Raw genomic sequence first — 27,944 nt, 5'->3', positions numbered from 1 at the left:
CTGACTGATCATGCCCTTTAGAGATTTGTGGAAAGAAATGCAACTGAATGCATCCAGTTTTGTTAAAGTGCTGTGATCTGATGCATATGGCCCTTGATGACAACTCTTCAGACAAGCTCAAAAGCGTGGTTCTGGTTTAATTAGGACAGCCCCCTCTGTGTCACTCTGTCTGTACAGCCTCCTCATAACAGTCAACAATCTCTCCCACCGCTCATGTGTCATTGCATCATTTTCCAATCATAAAAGGGCTCTGGTTACAGGCTGTCAAGCGAGCACTCTCACAAACATACCACGCATCATTCAAACAAGAGATGACATGCATGTTCACAAATAATAATAATAATAATAATAACAGAGATGTAACCACTAAACTCTCTATGCAAATCAAATTAAAAAAATGTATTGGCACTGGACTTAAGGATTCTTTAAATTAGGGTGTCTTTTATGGGGCTTCAAGATGCGTTACCCTTGATGGAATTTGCATTTTTTTTATCATTTAATAGTGATGATAAAGTGAGTTCAGCAAGTAGCAAGAAGGTCGCTGATTTGAGTCCCGGCTGGGCATGTTTATGTGGGTTTGCCCCACAGTCCAAAGATAGGTAGAATTGGTCATTCATTCATTTTCTTTTCGGCTTAGTCCCTTTATTAATCAGGGATCGCCACAGCGGAATGAACCGCCAACTTATCCAGCATATGTTTTATGCAGCGAATGCCCTTCCAGCTGCAACCCAGTACTGGGAACCATCCATACACTCTCATTCACACACATACACTACGGACAATATAGCTTACCCAATTCACCTACTGTATAGCACATGTCTTTGTACTGTGGGGGGATGTATGTGAATGTGGAGTGTGTTAATGAGATAGTGTATGGGTGTTTCCCTGCACCGGGGTTTCATGAGTTTATTTACTTTCAGGGCTGGGTTGCGACTGGAAGGGTATCTGCCATAGTCCATAGTAATTTCTGGTTCATTTCACTGTGGCAACCCCTGATAAATATAGCAACAAGCCAAAGGAAAGTGAATAATTTGAGTAATTTGAGAAAAGAGGATTTTTAAATAAAAATATAGCCGAGGTTAAATGTTCAAATGTTCATGTCTGACTCACTCCTTTTCTTCCGACGTATGCCATCCCATTAACACACCATAATTGAATTACAATAATGAACAAATTGCTCAAAACAAACAGTGACATTTAAAAGTAAATTAATTCACTATTTAAAAGTACACTTTAAGGAAAATCACATTTATGAAAGAGAGCAATATGATATGCTTTAAGGCACAGTTTGTCACACTGCTTTATTTAGAATTTTTGTTAATGTATTAATTATTTAAGTTAAATATTTTGTGTAGGGGTTTAATATTTAATTGGTCATTAAATCAAATGGAAAATCTAGCTATTTTGTTTATTGATCGGTTGGAGTGTCAAAAAAATAAAAATAAAGAAATGAACAACCGCAAATTTGAGACGTGCGTGACCATTCGCTGTACCAGATTATTTCGTTCAAACATTTATATTAAGAAGATATTTAGACTATTTTATATATTTTTAAACTGGGCTCAATTGAGTTGTTTTTTGTTTGTTGATGAACTGTCTTTTCATTAAACATTTCAATAATAAATTTATGTTTTAACTTTCTGTCTCTAAGATTGCAATGTAATTTTCTAAATTATCTAAACTAGACAATTAAAAAATGCTGTAAAAAGTGTAGGCTGATAACTTTTTTTTACTGCAGATGATTTACTGCTGTTTTTTTGTGACCAGAGGAGAACTGCACAATGTAAAGCTGCAATTGACGCAATAGCATTGTGTAAAGTGTGATTTGATACAGCATGTTTAATCCATGTGCTATTTTAAGTAAATGTAAATGGAGTTGATTCTAGAGTCGATTGCACCGACTCCAAAAAACCCGGAACAGAACACCCCTAGTTGCCAGATGTAACTAAATGATTCCAGCCGAAAAACTATCCAAAACTCATCAAGATGCAAAAACAACCTCCCAGGGGCTGGTGGGGGGGTAGTGTCTGGGGCTGGGGGGTGTACCCAAATTTTCTCTACCCACCTATGTCATTTTTTACCCGCATCAAATTAAAAACCGGCCAGTTGGGCAGGAAACCACCCGATCCAACACTGGCCCATTCTGAAAACGTAGCCCAACAGACATTTTTGGAGACCATGAATTACGTAGCCAGAGGTACTTATGGCTGACCGCTTACCTCCGTATGGACGGCATTCTGGCTGGAATCAGTTTGTCCCGTTAGCGCACCATGTATGTCGGCGGACTTGAGACGCAGAGAGGAGTTGACCACGTGGACCAAATGGCACTCGCGAGGGAAATTTGAGACCTCAAAAAGCGGACACATCGGACTCTTGTGGATTCGCAAAAACAAAAACAAAATTGTGTTTATTTACAAATGTGCATTACGAAATTACAATTTTATAATGTAATGAGATTACAATAAAAAAAAATAAAGAATTTAAACAAAGAAATATGAAAAAATACTTTTAATTGCTAATTTATTATCAGCCATCATTAAAAAATACAACAATTAGGAATCTGTTTAAACTTGTTTTAAATGAAAAACTGTAGCCTACAGGCAAATAACAAACTGGCCAGCTCATTTCTTCAGTCAGAATTTGTCCATTTTAAGAATAATTAATAATTAGTTTGTCCTAAAGCCTTCTTTTATCAGTTATTTTCACAATTCATGATAGCATACTGTCAAAAATGGGACAAATGAGCTTATATAAGGGACAAATTCTGGACTATGTCAGTAGGGGGGAGGGTCTTTCGAACCACCCGAACCCCCCCACGCCCACCAACCCCCCGCCCCCCCTGGCTACTGGCCTGATAATGAAATGCAAAAAAGGATCCAATCAATCAATCAATCAATCAATCAATCAATCAATCAATCAATCAATCAATCAATCAATCAATCGATCGATCGATCGATCGATCGATCGATCGATCAATCAATCAAGTGACACTTGGTTCTTCAAATACATATAGAATTCATATGCATACTTAAAAATGTCTGAAAATAAGATCAGACTCAAAAAGTCAAGTCAGTCCCTTTACACAGCAGTACGAGTAGCTGAGTGCGCAGAAGTGAATTGCGCAGCTACACTGAGCTCAGCGGTAGTGGGAGGGGCAGACTCGCATTATTACAGGAAACCATTCATTTTTCTGCCAGATAGAATCGCGGCATGTTTCACGTCAATACTGTTGACGCTCTGTGCTAGTGTGCATGACGAGCTTTGGGAAGAGATAGTGACTGAAATCTCAGTCATACCGATATAGCAATGAGCAGCAGGACAGGTAAGTGTAAACACCTTTCTTCTTCACCTACATCTAAACCGCTGACGAACGACGACAAAATTAAGTAGATGCTCCTCTTAAAGTCCGGATTGCTTGTCAAACAGGGAAGTTGTTACAGCAGGCTTTTACCACAGTAACTTTTAAGTTTTGAAGTTGGACGTTCAAAGTTCAAAACCCTCTTATAATATAGTACCCTTTGTGACTTATTCCTGCAAACTAACGTTACGCTGTTTAGTCAGTTCTGTCAGTTATTTTCAGAAATGAAATGAAGATAGATTTTAGCTGAAAAGTTGCTTTTAGGTGTTTTATTAAAATTAGAATTTAAAGATAGCTGATCAAAATTTCTAGCTGTTATTAAGTTATTACAGTTGATTAATTTCAAGAATGACTGCATTTGTCAACTTGCATAGAACTGTATTTTCCGTATGATGGTTCAATATTTTTGCTGACCTTTGTGTGGTTTGTGCCTATACAGAAAATTATGATTATTATTATTATTATATTATTAATAATAACAAAATTATTATTAGTAAATAAATAAATAAATAAATAAATTAAAAAAAAAAAAAAAAAAAAAAATATATATATATATATATATATATATATATATATATATATATATATATATATATATATATATATATATATAGGCTAGTAGGCTAGTTGTTAAAAAGTGTCAACTTTCCTTATACAGTAGTTGGAGAAATGGTGTATGGGTGTACTGTAAATAACCCTATTTTTCATTGGACAAAATATTGAAAAGTGATAATGTTTTATTAATGTACAGTTTGTGCTTCAGTATACTGAAACTTTCTTTACAAAAAAACATAGAAAGTAAACATTGTATGTATGTTTTTTATCTGTTTCACAAAATGTTTTGGAGCTTTGCCTTTCAAGGAAGAGTTCAGCCAAAATACAAATTATGTCATCATTTACTCACACCTCATTTGTTTGAGGTTTGTTTCACAAAATAAGACATTTTTATAACAAACTCATTAAGGTTCTAAACTACTTGAGGAGGAATAAAATATTTTAGATATGCATTAAATTTAAAGTTTTACATCGTCTTCATTTCTCTAAAACTAGATTGAGTTAAATATTTCCCTGTGTATCTTCTAAATGTGACAGATGTGGTGGGGTAGAAAGGACTCTGGCACATTTATTTATTTATTTATTTATTATTATTTTATTTTATTTTATTTTATTTTTTATTTTATTTTTTTTCTGATCTTTATGAATTTTGCTCCAGCATTTTTTAAATGTTTTCCAGTGCTTATGAAACCAATATCCAACCTGACTACAGTTTGGCTATTTTTGGATATTCTGATATAATGGACACCTTTCCATTAACCCAACAGCAAGCCCTGATGGTAAACATGATTACAGCTAAAAAGATGATCTTACCTAATTGGAAATCTCCAAAGGCTCCGTGTTATAAGAGATGGTTGAATGAGCTGCTTTATGTCATTCAAATGGAACAACTATGTCTTAAAACTTAAAAAAAGCTGAAACCACATGGGGACCTATCTTAAGACTCTTGGAAATTTAGCGTTTTAAATTTGTCAATTTTCATCTCTAACCTATATATTCATGACACTGACTTTGTAAAAATGTGAATATTGTCATCTATAAAAAAATGTTTATGCTACATATGTCTTGTGCATATATGTATATATATTTGGACACAATCCCTCTTTTTTTAGGGGGTGGGGGGTTAATGTCAATTCTGTATTATTTAAAAAAAAAATTTATTGGTATTGTACTAATTTTGTTAAATATCTTATGGATGTTAAATAAAACAAAATCTAATAAAATATATGTATTCAATGTAATGTACAGTATGTGTGTCACTATACAGAAAAAAAATTGTTAGTAAAAAGCGCCAATTTTCTGCTTCTATATTGAAGGACTGCATGAATTCTTTAAAAAAACCATTAAGCTAATTTATTGCTTATATTTAACAGAAATGTTATTTTTTGCAGAATTATATGTTGGAAAGTGCATTTAAAGCCCAAGAGTAATGAACCTATTTTAAATCTTTATTTAAAATAACAGCCAAAAAGTTTTCCTATATTGTTTAAAGGTTTTGTAAACATTACATTGAACACAAACACAGTCATTTCAAAATTACTGTCACTCTCACTTTATTTATACTTCTGCATGAAATGACTGTACAAACACTGCTTAAATCACGGCAGATTTTGTTCTTTTAATAATTAATCCTGCTTGGATTACTTTCTGTGTAGACAGTCGACAGCCAGACAGACGATTTCCTAACTTTTCACCTTGTGTCATTGTTTTGATTTTGAATGCCACTCTTGTTGTTATGGGCACTATTCATACTTCTGTTTTCTTTTTACCCAGGTGACAAAATTGTGAAATGACTGACTACCTTAAAAGGTCTTGGCCTTCAACACTTAAGAGTAGCATGATAGTCATGAGAACGGGTGTGTATTTTATACTAACCTATCCGATAGTCTACAGTACAACTTGCCTAATTACCCTAACCTGCCTAGTTAACCTAATTAACCTAGTATCTTGAAAAATAGCTAGTCAAATGTTACGTGCTGTCATCATGGCAGAGATAAAAGAAATGAGTTATTAAAACTATTATGTTTAGAAATGTGTTGAAAAAAAATCTTCTCTCGTTAAACAGAAATAGGGAACAAAAATAAAGAGGGGGGCTAATAATTCAGGGGGGCTAGACTTTTAAAATGCAATCAATTGTTCTAAATATAAATAATCATAATATAAAATAAATCTAAATTAAACTATTGTTACTTTGATTGATTGACATTGAAGTTTTCTTTTATAATTCATGCTAAATAGTCATTATTATTACAGTGTTTGCTCAGAAATGGAAATTGAAACCAGAAGAATTTTGAAATATTAGGTGAAAACAGTAAGATTTAAAGCTGCACATTGTTGTTTTGATGCACAAAAGCTCCCTTTATCCTTTTTTATTTTCAAATTAAATTAATAATGTTAAAGATACATTGTTTTCCTAATGTGTCATAAACATTCAAGGATAAAACAACAGACCATAAAATCACCATTTCAAATCTGCTGTCGCTCCTTCTCTTTATGCCTGCATGAACTAACTTTACAAACACTGCCGAAAACAAGACACAATTTAGTGCTTTTTAAATAATCAATTATTGGATACTTGCTTGCTAAATACTCCTAAATTAGAAATAAACCAGGAAAAGTTCTAATATGCCACATAAAACATATGAAATTTACGTTTTTTTTTGTTTTGATACTTGAAAAACACATTTTGTCTTTGACCTAGATCTAAATGAATGTTTTGTCTTTTTTTGTGGTCAGAAGTTGTTATTCTGCAGCAGCCGTTGCCTGTATGTGTACCACCAAACCATGAGGTGACTTTAAGAGTTCAAGCAAAAGGCACTGGTTCACTGAAATATCAGTGGTTTGATAAACAGCAGACAGAGGTTTGCATACTTTTAAAAATTAAATATTAAAATAAAGATAAAAAATATTGATATTGCGTAAAATAAAAACCAGATAATGTTCTGCTTAATCTTTCCAGGTGGTGGGTGGGACAGAACCCGATCTCACCGTCAGTCTTCAGAGGTCTGGAAATTATGTTTGCAGAGTGAGCGACCCGTACTGTAACTATCAGTTCACCGAATGGGTGAAAGTGAGAATCTTAGATGAAGCAGGTACTTTCCATTTGAGCCATTTTCTGCACTGCCTCAATTTCATGATTTTGTTGCATCTCACCCTGTGCTTTATGTTTCCCTCCAATGTTGCATTTTTCAATGCACATAAGTAAATTATTATATTACTTAAAATATTTTCATTTAAAGTACTGTTTCCATGTGTTCAAGACAATAAAATTATCCCTTTCTGAAAAAAATTGCATTATATTAATAATAAAATTGAATATTTATGCATGCAGGGAAACCACTCTAGCTTTTTTCATGCAAAGTTATTTACTTTGTGTTATCATTGTAGCTTAGTTGAAAACAAAAAAAATGATCAGACTCAATTAAGCGCAATATTTTTGGGCATTTTTATGGTGTTTCAAATGTGCATAAAAAAGAAGTTGATGTAACACTTACATAAAAAACAATTAGTTAATGTACTTAAAGGGATAGTTCACTCAAAATGAACATTTGCTCACTATTTACTAAAACTTCACTTGATTTGAACCTGTTTAAGTTAATTTTTTTCTGTTGAACCCAAATGAAGGTATTTTAAAGAAAGCTGTAAACCTGTAACCATTGGCATTGATAGTAGGAAAAACACACAGTGGATATCAATGGTTGCATTTCAGCTTTCTTTACAATACCTTCATTTTTGTTCAGCAGGTGAAAGATACTCAAGCAGGTTTGGAAAATATGAAGGGAGAGTAAATGAGGAATTTGTAGTAAACCCTTTGTAACTCAGAACTGTTAAGTTGAATTAATTTTATAAGTATGCTCATATTTAATTTACTTCATAATTTTAAGACAATTGGTTTATTCTTTTAAAGTAAAGTCAGCTAATTGCTTTTTACAGTAAAGCAAAGCTGCTGAGACTGATGGTTATTTAAAAATAGGGATGTGTGGTACTGAAAATTAATTATTTCTAAATAGTATTCAATAACATTAAAGTGTTTTGATCTGATACATACAGTAGGCAAGAACCTGTCTTAAAGGAATAATTCACCTAAAAATTTAAATTCTTCCATTTACTCACCTTTGACTTGCTCCAAACCAGTTTGAGTTTTATTGTTCTATTAAACACAAAAGAAGATATTTTGAAACATGTTGGAAACCTGTAACATTGCCATACATTCTTGGAAAACAAATATGATAGAAGTCAATAGTTACAGTTTTCCAACATTTTTCAAAATATCTTCTTTGTGTTCAACAGAACCAAAAAAAAAGCTGCTGTATAAAACCAATATCACATTCGTGGTCGTGCTCAAATGGTGATATTTTCACACTCCTACACCGCTACTAGTAGTCCACACCACTACTGCAATTCACTTATTAACATTTGACCTGATGTGAGGGTTTTAAGACTGTAGTCTCTGTTATGTAAAATTTCTTATTTGTGTTTAGGTGTTTCTAACACATGGAGAGGGGAACCCCATGTTGTCATTCACCCGAAAAGCCAAACAGTTCAACCAGGAGAGGCTTTCACTCTTAAATGCACTGCGTTGGGCAAGCCCGCACCAACCTACCAGTGGTACAGAAATGGTCGCATCCTTCCTGATGAGACTAAAGAAACACTCAAGGTAAAGTCACTAGATCTTTTGTTATTATATTATTATATTTATAATATTGTGCAAATGAGTTAAGTTAAGGCCTTTGCACACTGAAGTTAAACATTTTTGAACGGGTTTTTTCCACATTCAAATCTGAGAATTTTGTCACGTACACAAACCTTGCACAATTAGAGTGCAATGCGTATTAAATAATCCATTCCGAATAAACACAAAACATTCCAGAGTCAATTCAAGCGGTAATGCTTTGTTTTCTCTCTTCTTCAAAATAGAAAAAGAAAGAGGAATAGGCTACATATTGTGTTCATCCAATATTGCATAGAGAGGAAGGAGAGTTCTCCTCTTTATCAAAGAGCTGTGCTGAGTTATGCTGAAATACAAAGTTTATTTCAGGCAATCAGTGGAATCTTTGAGGTCAAATGTATTTTTTTGTGTAAAAATTGTGGACAAAAATTTCAGAATCAGTGTACAATAACCTTTACCTTATCATTGCTTTAAAACACAGGTAATTTGCTTTGACTATAATGACTGACTTATCAAAGTTGTAAAATAATATATTTTGGTTTTCTTTGATTAGGTAGAAAATGCTGGTGCAGAGGTTGCTGGTTCATACCTCTGTGCTGTGTCAAATATTTTGGAGGAGAGATGGTCTGAAGCAGCTGAAATTGAGATTGGTAAGAGCCGCCTGTGGGGCCATTAGCGTACATTGCACAACTTTACATATTGCAATTTGTCCAAGTTTTTAGATCCTGTTCATTCAGAACACATCTTGTCTGCAGATATTTTATTAGTTTATCAACGTTTTAAGTGCAATGATGAATCCGTGGATATGGTTTATATTTATATCTTTATTTTTAATTATGAACAGTAACACTTTATTTTAAGGTGCCTTTTTTATGTTTCATGTGCTTACTATAGTAATTACAATTAAAGGTGCCATAAAATGATAATCTGAAAATACCTAGGCATAGCTGAGTAAGAGTTCAGAAACTGGAAATGACATACCATGAGGTTCAAACATCATTGTTTGGCATTTTTGTCAATCCTGTGAATATAAAATCCCATTGAAAACAGGCTCATTGGAACAGAAAGACTCATACGATCCACATGGGATCATTAATATGCACGCCCCAGGCTGCATTTAATTGGCAACAATGTTTACTAGTGAGATTACAACAGGCGTTCATGCATATGATTTGCTCACCACTTGACTGCAAAATGTGGGATATATGGATTTAAAAGGTATTCAGTGCCCCCCAAAGAGACATAATGTCTGTTTAAATGTATCTTTTAACGTGCATATTGTGAAATTTTCTGAATATGTTTTTAATGAGGCAACAAACAAATCTAAACTGCTGAGTATAAGTATTTCATGCATCGTGCCAAATCACTCATTTCCTACTGTAAAATTTGAAATGCCAAAAGCTTTTACTTTCTGTTTATGCAGAAGTTGATATTGTTTCCTGCATGTTTTCTCACATGTAAACACTTTAATATATAACTGAATACATCTCTATTGGTCCTTTTGTCAATTATACTTAGCTCTTTACATATAGTTTACTCGCTCCTAACGTAAACCTCTTTATTTCAGTTGAAACGATTGTCATTTGACAAGGCATCAACTTATTTTGTTCAAATATTTTTTGACAATTAAGTATTTTATTTTGCAAGTGTGTATTATAGAAGTGTGTGTGTGTGTGTGTGTGTGTGTGTCTGAGAGAGCAAGAGAGAGAAAGTCAGAAAGAGTAGGTACTGGCACAAGCTGCAGAGCTCATTAATATTCATGAATGTTCCAAAAATTGTCAAAACCAAGATTTTCATTCTAGGGAGGATTTCTGTAGTTATAAGTGAGCATATTTTTGCACATACCTAAGCCACTCATCTATTCTGTACATATCGGAGAACAATTTAATTTATTTAATCAATGCACTCTTTGGCACCTTTAACTACTTATAATTACATGCAACTAACTCACATTCTAACCCTACACATATAGTAAGTACATACAGTTGATAAATATTTCTCGGTGGTTAATGAAAATTACACTTTAACAAGGAGTGTAACGTAATTAAATTCACTAACTTAATGTATTAATATTGGAAGTCACTAAAAAAGCATTTCACAACATGTGCATTTCTCACTTTACTTGCCATCATGATTAGATTTAATTTGCTCATTAGACTGTCAGCGTTTTTAGCCTCTTTGTGGGATTAAAAGTGATTTAGAAACCCCACATCAAGGAAAAAGTCCAGTGTTTAGCTTTGTGAATTCTTTTTGCTCATTGTAGTCCAACTGTAGTTTCAGATTATTGGTACTTTCCACAACTTGTAGGAGTTGAGAGCTATCAGGAACTAAACAGTCTAAACTGGTCCCTAGATAGACACTGATGCTACAGTGAAACCAGCTCAATGAAAGCTTCCCATTTTACTCGTTTCATTAAGGAAATACAAATAATGTGAGGGTTGTCAGAGTATTTTCTTCATTTGTGAAACTTCTGGAAGAACGCCAACTGTGGACTTAACCTTTTTTCCTCTGGTTCCCCCTCAGTGCCTCCAGATCAGCTACCAACAACCACGCTTATGGGTAGGTCACACACAAAGTCATGTTTCAGCTCAAGTCAAGTTAAAAATAGAATATTTACCTGTATTGCACAATACTCCTACCTTAAATATTTCCCCTACAAAGCAATCACTGTCCTTCACACAGGATTGTCACACACACGGAAAAACTTTTTTTTTGAAGTCTGATAAATTGCAGGCCTTCCATTATAATGGAAATTAAATATAAACATTGTTGTAATGAGAGGAATCCTAAAAATGTAAATCCTCCACTGAAATGCAAGTGTACAATGTGCATTATTACCTGTAATGGTCAGTTATTGCTATTAACCATTTATTTTTATTTACATAAATAATTACCTAAATAATAAATAAATGGGCTATATGCCCACAGACTTTTACTTTTTGTCCAGGCGGCCCAAGGGTTTCCGGTGTCTTTACATTACAAAATTGTCACATTTAAGATTTGATTTCTTTAAAAATCAGGGATCTTCACTGCCTGTTAGATATAGGGTCTCAGATTGGACAAAAAGCACTGCATTAAATTCCATTTTCCCCTGCCATGTCTTTAAAATATGACAGTTTATTCAATGAAATTTCTGCGCTAGGCTGTTGCTACTGATGGTGCTAGCAGTTACAACGGTCTTTCTTCTCGTTTTATTCCTGGACAACAAAACAAATGCTTAAGTCTATTTAACTGAATGTATTAATTACATTGCAACATCAATGCTGTAAAAACAACTTTGTGAAATTAAAAATAGTCACATTAACCTCTTACGGCCCAATGTGGTTTTTTTACATGCATTTTTTAATTCTCTTTGCTATTTCGGCTTATTAGAACCTAATTAGAATAAAAATTAGTATCATCTTTTTGATATGATGTACTTTTAGAGAAAATGTCCAGATATGTGGACCCGTGGTCCGAATTTACATAAAACACTTTTCCATGAATTTTTCCTGAATTTTTTTATGCATTTTTAACGTAGGCAATTTTATTTTACTTGCTTTGACTATCAGAGAGTCCAAATTTTTCCCATTTTGGACAGTTAAAAATAATGTTTGAGACATTTTATATGCTGCAAAACAGGTGCAGGATGACACTGTATGTCTGTAATAAAATATAAAACATTCAAAGTATTTTAAATAGCCACTTAAGAGCTAAAATGTGGTGTCCACGTATGTGGACACTCAAGCCCTAGGAGGTTAAGCTTCCACCAGAAGTTTATCGTTGGCTTTAAAACTCTAGCTGTGTATAGAGCCCATTAACTTCTTTAAGATATAAAATGGATTACCAAATGGATTTCAACCTTCAGCAAATTAAGCTTAATTTAATATTTTATATGGGCTTCTTTATTTATTTATTTTTGTCACATACAATGTCTTCTCCTATTAAATACAATGCACTCATCTTTTCTCCATGATCTTTAATCTTAAAGTATTTGTCAAATTAATTATATTATAACCATTGTATAGCATCCTATAGAAAGTAAAAGTGAGAATACGCATTGCACTCTCATTTAAGAGTGAGATTGATGCTGGATCATAAAACCAGTTTATTCTGTATTTGTAGGATTAGCTAACAATACATTGCATGAGTCAGAATTATTCATTTTAATTTCATGCCAAAAATCATAATTAATTTATGTAAAGATCGTGTTCCATGAAGATATTTAGTACATTTCCTTTTTTTCCACATATATGCTCAGCATAATTGAGTACACCCCATTTTGAATATTAATATTTGTATCCATTTCTCAGTGAATATAGGCAATGTATTTTGGTGCATTTAAACAAAGCTGATTTATTAAACAGATATATTTATTAAAATAATATTTTAGTCATCAATAATAAGAAATTGATAGATAATACAATTAAATTTAAGCAAAATATTGCAAAAAATAAAATAAAATAAAATAATAATAAATACAACCTACAAAATTTCATCTAGATTTTTCTATTTTTTTGCTTCTCTTGATTTTTTTCTCTTTTTTAAATTTGTAATTAATATTTTTCTACAACCTGTAAGTTTAGGCATACTAGTTTTTGGACTGTTATCGTAAGTTATTTTGTTAGATGAGCTCCAGTTTAGCTTCAGTACTGACTAAACTAATGTACATGCAAAAATGTAATATTGTAAAGCTTCCTATTAAAAATCTATATTTAAAAGAAAGTGAGGGGTGTACTTATATATGCTGAGCACTTTACAGAATATCTAAACCTAATTAGATTAGTAATATGCAATGCTAAGATATTAATTTGGACAATATTAAAGGTGAACTCTAGTTTTATTCAGCTTTCAGGTAATGTAAATAATTTCCAAAAATTGACCATTATGACTGGTTTTGTGGTCCTTGGTTACTTAAACATACAAATTTAATGCATTTGCAATTTAAAAAATACAATTAATCCTTTCTTTGCTTAGCAACTGACAAAGTGGCATTACTTATTGGGAACCTGAACTATAGCCACCATCCTGGTTTGATGGCCCCTACCATGGATGTCCATGAGCTTGCCAATCTTCTGCAGCAGCTGGACTTCAGAGTGGTTTCTCTGCTTGATCTCACCCTTGAAGAAATGCAGGCGGCCATTGACAAATTCCTGCAGCTTTTAGACCGTGGAGTGTATGGTGAGTCGCCTATTCTGGGCTTGCATGAAGAACTTCTAAAAAATGCCTGCTGTATTTCTCAGGAAGGCTTTAACTGTACAAGTATTTATCTCACAGGATGTAGGTTTTACATTCAGGCCAATGACTTGTTTGTGGTGAAAGTTTCAGGTTCCTAGTTGCATAAAAAAAGATATGTGCTATATCAAGCTCATTGTAATCTTTAGGATTGCATTTTTTCCAGTTCAAGACCATACACGGTCCATTTTAAATTCTTAAGAAACAAAAAGTAATTTAGTGTTGCTTAATAAACATCACTGGAGCATTAAAGTGACTTCGAAGAGGAAGTTCCATCCGAGTGAAGAAAGTGCCTTATTTTTCCGGTGATACAGTATAAGTGCGTGTCATGGGTCAAAAAACCACAGCACTTTCAGCCAAAGGGCTTTTTTTTTCAGAATGACACAGACATGCTGTGGTCTGGTGATTGGCTGATAAGAGGTGCGTAGGCTGCTGTTCGCCTTGCAGAAACTTGCAGTTGTGGTGTAGTTTCTAGTTAACAGATTTATATAGGTTGCTCAGCTACAGAAGCTCACATAGGACTTAAATTTTGTATTTTGTATAATTAACTACCTCATAAAAAACATAATTTTGGCTCATAATGTGTTTAATAGAAGTTTGAAAATGGAAAGTGTTTAGTCAGTCCTGTTGATGTTTACACTTCTGCATTGATGTATGAGTTACACTACTCAGTTTATATCATGATATAATATCAACTCATAATATCAATATTAATGCACAAAATGCTGATGCCAGCAATAGTAGCAATGAGTATAAACAGCATGATAACAATTAAAAGAAATACAACTTTTATTTGTAGTGAAGTTTTCATGTAGTTTACTGAGCAAATAAAGATTCTGGGCCCTGTCATACACCTGGCGCAAGACCCTGACGTGTTGCTATTTTCAGAACAGTGCAACCCTAATTTTCCCATTTTCTGCCACGTTGTTTGAATAGCAAATCCATTTGCACCACTTTGTGGACTCATGGGTGTTCCAGTCTAGAAAAGAGGTATGTTAAGGCGCATTGTTGTCGCGTTGCTATTTTGAGGAACTAAAATAGACTGCAATAGACCATCTGAAAGCAGATCTAAAGTCCAGCGCAGAGCACGTTAGTTGTGCGCCTCACTTAGACATTGCTTAAAACACACAGGATGTACAGCAATGCACAAATATCTTTTCAAATGAAAAATAATTAAAGGAATAAACTATTTAAAAAAAATTACTTTCTACATGAATATAAAAACCACTACCTCCGTGCCTTCATGTAGGGGAGCTTTTTTCAGTTATTCAGGACAACTTGCTTTTTTATAATGATATTATTAGTATTGTTTATTATATGCATATTTATATTTGTAAAAAGAGGCTTAGATTTGTCCACCTGTCAGGTTTTGGACCATATGGGGCATAGAATGTGTCTTTGTCCGCACTTCGTTATTATTGATCATTTATTCGTTTGCGGGAAATTAGAACTTAATTTAGAAATAGTTTTGAAACAAATCTTCACGCTTAACAAACAAAATTAATTATGTAGGCTAATAGATGTCTTCAGTGGAGTGTACAACACCATTTCCTTATCCACGAAAGAGAGAAAGTAAAGTAAAGGCAGATTGGAGGAGGCTTGTTTTTTTATCCTCACTGCAGATGGTTTGTTTAACTTTTTTCTCGCTAGCGAAGCGTTTAGTTTTTCCTCTTACAAAGTCTGCCATGTAAATAGCAAATGCGCCATGTCATGCAACCGACTCTTAAAGGGAATGGGAGATGAGACTCTGATTGGTTTATTCTCAAAACACATCCATAACTCATTAAGAGATTAAGCACAACACTGTTAGAGTATGCGCTACGGCACAGAGCATATTTTTCCATTCTTAATAGCAAAAGTGGATTCGCACATGCCTTTGATGCTTTTGCGTCATGCACTTTAGACTTTGTGCCTAGATTGTTAAAATAGAGCCCTCTGTCATCGCATTCCCATGTTTTGGAGAACCTTGACATGATTGCTTTCGTTCTGTGGAGCTCGGAATGCAAATATTTAACCTGTCTGGGCTGTCAAGCATTAAAAATTACACAAAAGCATTGAAAATGTCTAAAATGACTATTTTATGCTTGTTTAAAACTATGGGCAAGCATACTTTTTTAATTAATATTCCTTAATATTATTTGAATTGAGTGCAACTGGATCAGTGAGTCACTGGCTTTGTGAACTGAGACAAACATTTCACTTACAGCAAATATTACAGATTAACTTAATGAATGTTACCTCACTGCTTGTTTTATTGAATGCACCAAGAACTAGAGTGGATGTGAACAATATTTTAGTCCTCTTGCAAGCTATCATGTGGATTTTAAAGGATCTGAACCATATTTATTTTACATTTTGCACAAATGAAAAGAGTTTTGCTACTTAAAGTTTTGCTGTTAGGATTTACTAAAGACTTGCAGTGAAAAAATTAACTATCAAATGGTGTAGACAGTTGTTTTTGCCTACACACTCATTTGTACACTAAAAAATCCCACCTTAATTTTTTTTTATGTTAAATCAAATGAAAGTTTTAAGTCATTTCAACTTACCAAACTGAATAAAAATATTATGTTAAACTTTGTATAGCTGAAATAATGTAGTTGAAACCTGATTAACTTGATAAATTAAGTTAAAGTAACATAAAAGCATTTGCTGTCATGACTTTTTGTCATATAGTTTTTTTTTAAGTGTAGGACAAATGTTTATACATTTAACAGTTTACATTTATTTAGAAAAAAAAACATTTATGAGAAGAAAGTATGTAAATCAATCATGTAAGGTAGTTTACTAAGGCTTGTTTTAGTGAATTTATTGATATTTGTGACATTATTCACCACCCAAAAACATATCTTAAAACCCATTTTGCAATTGACATTTTGACACATTTTGAGCAAAAAAGAATAAAAGCTATTTTCGTCAGATGTATTCATTTATTTGGAATGCTAAGAGATAACGTTACCTGAACATTGAGATTATTAAGCTTTTTTTTTATTTGCGCCTGCTTTATTGGAATGTGTTGATCATAATGGAAGTGAGTTGCTGCATCTATATTTTATTATTTGTGTTTTGCCAAAATGGATCAGCTGCAGAGTTTTCTTCTTCCGTTTGCAATTTTATGGGATTGTGCTCAAACTAATTTGACCTATTTAGCAAATTTGGCTTGTAATCCAGAGTCACGTGACTGTTTTGATGCTTTGATGTCATTTTGTAACATCATAGACCAATCATTCATATGAATGTCACAAAGAATGGATAAGATCTTTCACATGTGCTCTCTAATGACACATTGGTGACCACATATTTTTTTACTATATATTACTTTGCATATATTGCATAATACTTGCCTTAAGGCTGTTTCACATTGAGCATGATGGGATAATCAAGGCAAATCACAGATTATCTGTGCTTTCACAAGGAACTCAAAACAATTTATTCGTTCAATCTATTGCTTGTATCCTTCAAGCGATAACTAGGAACCATTCTCTTCGAAGAGCACCTTAACCCCAGTGAAAAGACCACCTGTAAAAGCACTTTCTATCTCCCTCCCTCTCTCTAAATAAAACTCTTACTCTAGCACTAAAATCACAAACAAGTTACTTTGTATAAGTAGCGCTTCTTGTATGTGTTATCTCTTCTTGTTGAATTGCTGAATACCTCACTTGTATGTCGCTTTGGACCAAGCAGCAACCTCCTGCTCTCCTTCGTGAAGCAAATACAGAAGTAACTGAAACTGCAATTCATCAAAATTCCGCCAGTCCTGGCTCCATAATAAAGCAAACTATTGACCCCACTGTTAAAATGGCCAACTTCACAGCACAAAAAAGGGGTTTACAGCCTGGGACAAAGAAAGATTTTGGTCATATCGCTAATATTACCCTTCATGACAACTGTGCTGGGGGTGAATTTTTTAACAACTCATCCGTTTTGTTTATATTAAGTTATATTAAGCCTGCATAATTAAGGGCGTGGCCACTTGAGTGACAGCTAGGTCTCGCTGGTCGCCGTCACTTCACCTCAGCTGATTCCGGCTGATTAGCCGCTGAACTCTGCATATACATCACATTTTTATTTTGTTTTATGTGGCTTTACACAGTCAGTTGCCTTTTGGAATTATTTCTTACAATTATCAGATAATATGGCATGCTGTGTGCACTTAATTGTGCTCACAAACAATTCAAGTTGCCTCTATTTCCCAGGTGAGTGAAATTATATACTTATATATCATATCTATAAATGTATTTGTTTTATTTAAGATAAATTATCATTTATAATTTTCTTTAGACCTGTAATGCACTTCAGAATCTGACAGATTGATTAGCTGTAGGCTATAGAACAGTCATCTGAAACGCTGTCATACAGTGTTATGCCTGGATTTCATAATTAGCCTTGCATTTACTAACACAGACTATATTTGAAGCATTTAGAAGTAATTTGCGTTTTCCCCTTGTAGAAAAACGTCACAAGAACAATGTTTAGTGGCTCAGTGTGTTACAACAGTGTTTTTAAAAAACTAAACACTTTATTGATGTAGTGTACAATCAAGCACTTGTGGTCAAAACATAAACGAATTGCAGGTAATGAAGTATTATGCGTTTCTCCCACAGAAAAGCCAGTCTTAGCAAAATGCTAGCAGGTGCCTGTAGCTCCACTCATGCTCCGTCTCTTTGCCCTTATTTGGTTACCCCCGGTTGGAGCGATGATGCGCAAACAAAATAGCGTCGGTTGGCCACTCTCACTTGCAGCTTCATTTGTGCTCTTCATAAATCTATGGGGGACATCATGGATACTATGTCCATATCTTTTACAGTCTATCTTTTGGACAAAAGCATCTGCTAAATGAGGAAATGTAAATGTATTGGCTTTGGCAAGTTAATGCTTGTAAGCGAGGTGCAATGCATTTATCAAGTCAACCTGCACACTGCAACATTCATCCTGAACTTTTTTCTCCCTTGCATATGTGTCTTGTCATTTCTGTCATAATTGTGTTTTTCTTGGATTTCTTTTTGTTGTTGTTGATGTTTTTGTCATTACTGTTGCTTTAATCAGAATGGTCTCTGTTTTCAGATACATCCATTGTTTTTCATGAATCACGTTGTACGTTTGCGCTGTTTAAGCACGCTCAGTGGGAAAGGGCCTTACATCTTGCTATATTCACTGATCTTGACGTTACTTATGCATATTGATATAGCTGGTCAATAAGAGCACACTGCACTTTTCTGAACTGAATTGAATTGAATTGAAGTGAACAATAAGCTTTGTAAAAATTGAAGCGTTTATAAGGGGAGAGACATGCTACTATAATAAAAGAGTATGTGATTTTTTTTGCCTGAAACCTAAATGAACATAATACATTACACCAAATACACTAAATATTTTTGGGCTACATCATATGACCTCTTTAAGCTCAGTGGTACGGATCGGTACGGGTCAACTTTATGAGGCTTGCGTTTCCACTGCCAAAATGATACCAATAGTACCCTTTGAGTTGACTGAAAGGCAAGGCAAGACAAGGCAAGGCAAGTTTATTTATATAGCACATTTCATACACAGTGGCAATTCAAAGTGCTTTACATATTCAAGAATAAAAAGAAGGCATGTCTAAGAAAATAAAAAACAAATAATAAAAATTATTAAAAACATAAAAATGTGTTAAACAGGTTATAAAAGAATGAAAAAGAAAGACATAAAAGTGCAAAAGGTTCGCTGAAAGGTTGACGTCATTCTCACTCAAGGAAATGTCAAAGTAAAGCTGTAGGGGTCGTTTATATACAGTATCATATGAGAAGCACTTCTCACAAAACAGAGGCTTTATACACATAAATACATGTGTATACTGTGTATAAATGTTCATGACTAACCTGTCTATGAACATGATTTGATTATAACTGCAGATCAATGATAAAAATAGCCTACTGTGACATCTGCAATTATAAATTACAATTAAAGTTATAAATGCAACATATATGAACACATACTGACATTTCTGACATACAGCAATTTACAGTCTCCGATATGTTACCAATTACAGTAAAACTACACACAGCATACATTTAGTCGTTATTATGGCTTCAAATATACACAACATATAGCTCACAGTCAGTGCAAACCTCTCAACTGTATCTTCACCAGCACATGTAACCTCTTGTTAAAAAGTAATTCCATCATTCAGAGTTTATAATTGTCCAAAAGGTGATGATGATAGTTAAACATAGCAGTTGGTTCATGTTTTAGGTTGCTGAAAAAAATAATTTGTTCCTTTGTTTTTTCCGGCATCTCCTTTGTTTTTTCGGGCTTCACTCTCGCGTTTGTCTGTTTCTGAAAGGATTGGATGTCAGAAGCACTTCAATAATCTTGCGCACATTATTATCATCAGCTCAAGAAGTTTGTTATTTCAAATATAGACACGTGGCAAGCTCTCTGGAGAAAGTGAAACCGCTCGCACTTTTAGATTGCCTAATAAAACAAAAACAGGACAAGGTAGATTTTGTTCTTCTTGACTTTGTGGCTGTTCATCAAGACGACAACAAGGTTTGTTTGAGCTCAGGTCGACCATGGCACGTTATTATATGTATATATTATTACGGTGTAATGTCAAGGCTGTGTATTTAAAAATGGCAGTTTCTTTGTTTTCATTCTCCGCTTGTGTATGTGCGAGTGACATATCTTTTTAAACCAATAGCATCCAGTTGCATGTCTAGCTCTGCATTTTGGTACCCTTTTGTTGTGCAAGGTACGCTTTGCAAAGGGTACCCAAAAAGTGGTAAGGTAAGGTACGGTTTGCTTTTTGGTACCTTTTGACAGGCCACAAAACCTTTTAAACGGCAACAAAAGCATAACGAACCAAACCAAATCGTACCGTACCACTCTGTGGAAATGGGCCATTAAAGCAATGATCTCAAACTCAATTCCTGGATGGCCACAGCTCTGCATAGTTTAGCTTAAACGACCTCCAACTCACACCTGCTTAATAGTCTCTTGTAGTCTTGAACACCTTTATGAGTTGGGTCATCTGTGCTTGATTAGGGTTGGAGCAAAACTGTGCAGAGCTACGGCCCTTCAGGAATTGAGTTTGAGACCTATGCCTTAAAGTGTGCAAGTGTGAGCAGAAGGAATGAGTTTCTGGCTGCAGTTCACTTAACAGCCACCGGAGTCTTTAATATTATGAGTTTCTGAATTGTACATATATTTTTAAATAATAAAATAGCATTTATTAAAATACACAGTAAATAGGTTTAAGGCACTCAAAGTTATTACACATAGTTATACACAATTTTATACCCCTTTTTCTCTGTTTCTGTTTAATTTACAGCTGTTTTTTACTATGCTGGTCATGGCTATGAGCACGCCGGCCGAAATTACCTGGTGGCCATTGATGCTCCACGGCCCTACCGTACAGATAACTGTGTGTGTGTGCAGAGAGTAATGCGCAGCATGCAGGAAAGAAAAGCACAGCTCAACGTCATTCTCCTGGACACCTGCAGGAAATGGTAGGCCTGCAGGAACACGATGATCTTGTGCAACTTTACATTTGCTACAAACTGAAAATAATCTATTTAGAAATCCACATTGCTGATGTTACTTGGTGTGGAAAATTTTCTTCTTCACAGGTACAATCAAAAAGGCCCTCCCTCTGAAATTAAGCCTTTGGCTCCTCTGGGCAACACTGTATACGGATATGCCACGTAAGTAGTGGAATAATCATAATAATCTAAGCCTCAGTCAGAACATTGAAATTAAAAATTATTGTTTGGGTCTGACAGGAGTGAAGATGCCGAGGCTTTCGAGGTTCAGGATGGTGGCAAGAGTACGGGGATCTTCACCAAGTACCTGAACAAACATGTCTTACAGCCAGAGAGGGTGACACGAGTCTTAGAGCAGGTCTCTGAAGGTGAGTGCTGCAACCAGTGCTCCTCTGTTGCAAAACATACTGAGATGCCTCCACTACCTATTTTGTTTTATAGTTTTGCATTGAAAGATCCAGTCACTTCATTTGGAATCCATAGGAATAGTGATTGTGATTTTTTAAATTTATTTTACTTCTCTGCGAGCTTTTATAATAAACGATGGATTTTTTTTTCCTGACTTCAAAATGTTGCTGATGTGATGGCGTTTTTATGACATAACTTTATGTCATTATGTCATATGTCTTATGTCATAACACCTGCTCTGAAAGTTCAGCTTAATAGTTATACGGATATATATACTTATGTATAAATTTATATAATGTGCTTTAGTGTCCCACCAGTGCCAATATACAGCCATATCACACTCTTACTTGTTTGATATTGTGTTTATACAACAGTTTGACGGCAAAGTCGCATATATAAAAAAGAAAATCAAACACTGAGAGTCTCAAAAATCCTTTTGGATGAGGAACAATTTCCTTCACCATTCATTCACATCTGCAGCTGATGTCAGAACAGCAGAAACCATTGCAACTTCACAAACGTCATTTTAGAGCTAGTATTTGAATGATTCTCTGACGTAATGTCTAAAGTGATGACAAAACAAGTTATTTTGCTGACATTTTAAGATTATAAGGCTGAACTGCATGAAATACCATCAGTCTACAGAGATTTCCCAGTATTTCTCTGTTGCAATCGGGATATCTCAATAATTAACCCAGAAAAGCCAAAGCAAAGCAAACTAACAGACTACTATGGTATAAATGCAGCACTACAACATACACAAGAGAGAAATCAACTTAGATTGTCACTTCCCTGTTTTGTAATGATTTGGTCAGCTGTAGTTTAAAATTAATGCAGAGTTTTTCCCCCTAAGGGCTTATTATGTGGTTTCTGTCACCATCTTGTGGCAAAATGTCAACCGTCTTTGCTCTGCTCAGTATGACAGGCTGATGGCCACCAAATCGTTGAATCTTCAAAATTATAAATATTTAAAATAGGCATTATCCTTGTAAATAAACTGCATAGTTGTAATCTAAACCACTACATTCTTGCCTAAAAAGTCTCAAAAGTACGTTATGTTGTTCATCTGCTGCAAAATTTGTCAAACTGTAGTAGTGAGTTTATTGATCTGCTGTCACTCTATGTGGGCAGAGTAATACACAAGCTTGAAGAGGCTGTACGAGTGCTGTTATTGCAGAATATCACATGGCTATCGGCCAATCAGATTGAACCAAAAATGAATGCCAAAAAATTTCAAATTTCATTTGATTTGTCATGTGTCAATGTGTATCATGTGTCAATGCTAATGTGATAACTAAACATAAAATGCATATACAGTTAAAGTCAGAATTATTAGCCCCCCTTTGATTTCTTTTTTAAATATTTCCCAAATGATGTTTAACAGAGCAAGGACATTTTCACGTATGTCTGATAATATTTTTTCTCAATGGAGAAAGTCTTATTTATTTTATTTTGGCTAGAATAAAAGCAGTTTTTAATTTTTTAAAACCATTTTAAGGTCAAAATTATTAGCCCCTTTAAGCAATTTTTTTCGATAGTCTACAGAACAAACCATCATTATACAATAACTTGCCTAATTACCCTAACCTGCCTAGTTAACCTGATTAACCTAGTTAAGCCTTTAAATGTCACTTCAAGCTGAATACCAGTGTCTTGAAAAATATCTAGTCAAATTATTATCAATATTTACTGTCATCATGGCAAAGATAAAAAAAAAAACAGTTATTAGAAATGAGTTATTAAAACTATTATATTTAGAAATGTGTTGAGAAAATCTTCTCCCCGTTAAACAGAAATTGGGGGGGGGGGGAAATAAACAGGGGGGCTAATAATTCAGACTTCAGCTGTATATGTGTGTTTTCTATCTATTATTTACTCTTTTGCATATTAATATAAATACATTTGAGGCATGCACTTTAAACAAATCTGTTAATTAACAGTTAGTTAATCATTAATTAACACATATGTGGATGTTTTCTATATATTTAAGGTTTTGATTTTCTAAATAAACAAATTTGAGGGCTGCACATTTTGTTTAGTTAAGGTTTTGAATTACATTATGGGTTCAGACCAAACCCTAACCAGAATGTTAACACTTCTTGCATGCGCAATATTAAGAACATATTGTCCTATTACATCATGCTTCATCCCTTCAGAGAGATGTAGTGAACAAGGTCACAATGTTTTTCAGTCTTTTGATCATTAACGGATTTATACTTGGAGCAACAACTGGTTGACATCTGCTCTATGCCAGACATTGGTTTCCTCTCTTGATCCGTACCCTCCATGGCATGATGTGAACGTGGATTTATGTTTTGCTGTTGGAGATAATCCCACCTCTCCCTGCAGAGGGCTTATTTGGATGTTTGATGGGTCTCTTTGGTAACAGCACTTGGCTTTATATATTGTAGCTGCCAAAGCATGTGACCTCATTCTCTGGCTGCTGTGCTCAGGTGGGGAAATTTGAGAGTGCTTAACCTAGGGATGACTGCTGGTGCCCTATTTACCCCCCTGCACTTCTGTCTCGTTTGTCTGTCGCTCAGTCTGCACCCATCCAACCCTTCCGTTAACACTGTGTTTGTCATGCCCATACATACTATGCTTCTTCATGCCTCAGTAATTTATCATAAATCAGTGTATTGGCACTGGTTAATGGCAAAGCAATACTCACTATGAAGAACGTTAGTGTGGATTTGCAGTACTTTCCTGGGAACTAGCTTGCCGTACTTTTATAGTCATTTATTAAGGTATACATTGTATTAAATGTATTACAATTTTTTACAGTTGTAAATGTCATTTTTGAAGGAGAAATCTCTTATTTTCACCAAAGCTGCATTTAAAATAATTATGGTGGCTTGAGAAAGCCAACATACTGTTATACTGCATGAACTTATTATAATTCTTCCGTCTTCTTCTTCTGAGACTAATTCTTTATGCATCTCCTCCAAGACCATTCATGTTACAACCACCAAACTAACACCAAACCTCCAAACTGGTCTGACTCATGATGCTTTATCTTTTCCAACTGTTCTGTCTTACGGTTTTCTGAAAACTGACCCAGAAAATTCAGAAAAATCCTATTGACAACATTGGACCAAACTTTATGACTTCATAACTTTCCGCCAGACTGTCATACAGACTTAAGTTTGAGCTCATTTAACTCAGACTACCAATCTGCCAATCACTGATGAGTTTTAAACTTGCTAGCCACACCCTAGCAACCACTTACGGCACCTTAGCAACTGTCCCATAGACTTAAGGTCAGATGGAATCTGCGGACATTTTTTGCTATTTCTGTTGAGAATCTTTCTGAAAATCTGCGGATTTCTGTGGAGTTATTTTGGGAGTATCATAAGTAAAACCTTTATATGTGAAATAAAAAATAATGTCTTTTTAACTTTTATTTAATGTTTACAATGCAAATCCAATTAGATTCACTTTATTTGGTAAACAAAGCAAGTCTCTCATATAATATATCTACTAAAAGACAGAAAATATCCACAACCACTCAGACTACCATAGCAACCACCTAGCAACACCTTAAAAACTACCTGGAACACCCTAACAATGCCTTAGCAACCACCGAGCAACCACTCAGAACACCTTAGCAACTGCCTATCAACAAATTAGCAAACTGTCAAAACACACTAGCAACACCCTAGCAAGCACTCAGAACACCTTAGCAACTGCCTATCAACAAATTAGCAAACTGTCAAAACACACTAGCAACACCCTAGCAAGCACTCAGAAGATCATAGCAACCACCTAGCAACACCTTAGCAATGACTCAGAACACCCTTGCAACCACCTAGCGAGAAACATGCCGATCCATACTAGAAACCTGCTAGCCTATATGTAGGTCCACACGGAATCTGCACACGCAGAATTCAGCAGATTTTCCACAGATTTTCTGCAGATTTCCGCAGATTTTTAGCCCATCTTTGATTCTATTTATTTACTTGAGTAAATGTGTGTACATCTATATTTATTCAATTTTTACATTAATTACAGTAATTTATTGACTAATATGAAAATGTTCATCTGACTTATGTACAATGCAGTTTGTAAAATAATATTTTCTGTCTTTTAGTAGTTTACTATATGAGAGACTTGCTTTGTTTACCAAATAATGTGAATCTAATTGGATTTGCTTTTTAAACATTAAATAAAAGTTAAAAATATATATATTTTTTATTTGTACATATTAAGGTTTTATTTATGATACTCCCAAAATAATTCCACAGAAATCCACAGATTTTTAACTAAAATTCCGCAGAAAACTCAGCAGAAATAGCAAAAAATGTCAGCAGATTCCATCTAGCCCTATGTATTAAATTTTTAAAGCTAACTTTCAGACGAGGCTTTCTCAAGCCACCATAAAGTTTGTCTATGAACTTTACTTTTCTAGTTTTACTGCTGTAATATTTTGAAATATGATTTAAAGGACTTGTTATACATTTCAAAATATTTTAACGTATATTATTTTCCAAAAAAACTGAATTTTGAGCACCATTTTTGCAGTCTTTGTTGCCACATTTCTTTAAAAACATTTGAATATGCCAATTTGATGCTCAAGAGACATTACTTGTGATTAATGTTGAAAATAGTTTAACTTAATGTCGAACCTGATGGCGCTTAATGTTTTAAAAATCCAAAGTGTTTTTCAGTTGAATAAAAGCTGCCTGCTAAACATAAGTAACATATTAAACATTTTAGATAGATGTTAGCAGCATGTTAAACAGGCAGAATTTTTTAGCAACATATTAATTTGTGCTAGCCAGATGTTAAACATATCAACATATTTGTACTAGAAAGTTGTTAAACATTGTAATTTCTAGAAACATGTTTAATTTGTGCTAGCAAGTTGTTAAACATTGTAACCATTAGAAACATGCTAATTAGTGCCAACAAGATGTTAAACATTGTAACCTTTAGAAACATTTTAAATTTGTGCTAGCTTGATGTTAAACATTGTAGCTTCTAGATGTGCTAGCCAGATGTTAAACATAACTGTTGTTAAAAGTTGTTAAACATTGTAATCTTATCAGCATTAATTTGTGCTAGCAAAATGTAAAACATTGTAACAGGCTAGCAACATGCTAATTCGTGCTTGAAAGGTGGTAAACATTGTAACCAGTAAAATCTTGCTAATTAGTGCTAGCAAGATCAATATTAGAGGCAAGCAACATAATTCAACAAGATGTTAAACATTGTAACAGGCTAGCAACATGATGGTGCTAGAAGTATGTTAAACATTTTAACAGGCTGACAAACATGCTAATTGGTGCTAGCAATATGTTAAACATTGTAACCACTAGAAACATGCTAATACGTGGTAGCAAGATATCAAACATTGTAACTACAGGAACATGCTAATCTGTGCTAGCAAGATGTTAAATATTGTAACTGCCAGAAACATATTAATACAGTATGTGTTAGTAAGATGTAAAACATTGTAACCTATGTTTAATTTGAGCTAACAAGATAAACATTGTAACCATTAGAAACATGCTAATTTGTGCTAGCAAGATGTTAAACATTGTAACTATTAGAAACATGCTCATTTGTTCTAGCAAGATGTTAAACATTATAACCATTAGAAACATGCTAATTTGTGCTAGCAAGATGTTAAACATTGTAACCATTAGAAACATACTTATTTTGTGCTAAGAATATGTTAAACATTATTACCTCTAGAAACATGTTAAAATTGTGCTAGCAAGATGTTATACATTGCAACCATTAGAACCATGCTAATTTGTGCTAACAAGATGTTAAACATTGTAACTTCTAGAAACATGCTAAATTCCTACTAGCAAGATGTTAATACAGCATGTGCTTGCAAGATGTTAAACATGTAACAGGCTAGCATTTTGCTAATTCATTTTAGCAATGTTTTAGCATTCTAGAATAACTTGAATAATAGAATAATTCATGTTAGCATAGTGTAAAACATGCCAAATATGCTAGTAACATGCTAAAACGTTTTTACAGAGTGTACAGTGTTTCTGCCAACTGTTTCTTTTGATAGCAGAACTCACTGATGATTCAGTGTATCGTGAATTGCTATTTTACTTTCATTTGTATTTAGGGAAGGAAACGTCTAGTTTGTTCCTCAAATGTCAAACTTCTCGTTGTATGAACAGCTAGCTTGCTGAGTCACGTTTCATTGTCTGATTATCATGGTGGGCAAAGATCACATGGCAACAAGATAGCAACA

At 34.1% G+C, this 27,944-nt stretch overlaps 1 protein-coding gene across 3 annotated transcripts in view; it reads left to right on the top strand.

The window, feature by feature from the left end:
- The first annotated feature begins 3,189 nt into the window (after window positions 1-3,189).
- Window positions 3,190-27,944, top strand: part of malt3 (MALT paracaspase 3) — a 37,778-nt gene continuing 13,023 nt past the window's right edge. The window contains exons 1-11 of one of the 3 annotated variants that reach the window (XM_056478883.1): window positions 3,190-3,322; window positions 5,687-5,769; window positions 6,653-6,774; window positions 6,873-7,005; window positions 8,395-8,570; window positions 9,136-9,232; window positions 11,106-11,141; window positions 13,539-13,742; window positions 21,106-21,283; window positions 21,404-21,478; window positions 21,557-21,684. In XM_056478883.1, coding sequence (XP_056334858.1) covers window positions 5,703-5,769; window positions 6,653-6,774; window positions 6,873-7,005; window positions 8,395-8,570; window positions 9,136-9,232; window positions 11,106-11,141; window positions 13,539-13,742; window positions 21,106-21,283; window positions 21,404-21,478; window positions 21,557-21,684 — 1,216 coding nt within the window. In that variant the 5' untranslated portion in view covers window positions 3,190-3,322; window positions 5,687-5,702. Of the gene's footprint in view, window positions 3,323-5,686; window positions 5,770-6,649; window positions 6,775-6,872; window positions 7,006-8,394; window positions 8,571-9,135; window positions 9,233-11,105; window positions 11,142-13,538; window positions 13,743-21,105; window positions 21,284-21,403; window positions 21,479-21,556; window positions 21,685-27,944 lie in introns of all 3 variants that reach the window. The other 2 variants (XM_056478881.1, XM_056478884.1) reach the window with 2 other exon arrangements.

Source organism: Danio aesculapii, chromosome 18 (assembly GCF_903798145.1).
Source record: "Danio aesculapii chromosome 18, fDanAes4.1, whole genome shotgun sequence".
Taxonomy (NCBI): domain Eukaryota; kingdom Metazoa; phylum Chordata; class Actinopteri; order Cypriniformes; family Danionidae; genus Danio; species Danio aesculapii.
The sequence above is the reverse complement of the archived record's forward strand: the minus strand, read 5'-3'. Positions and strand labels throughout refer to the sequence as shown.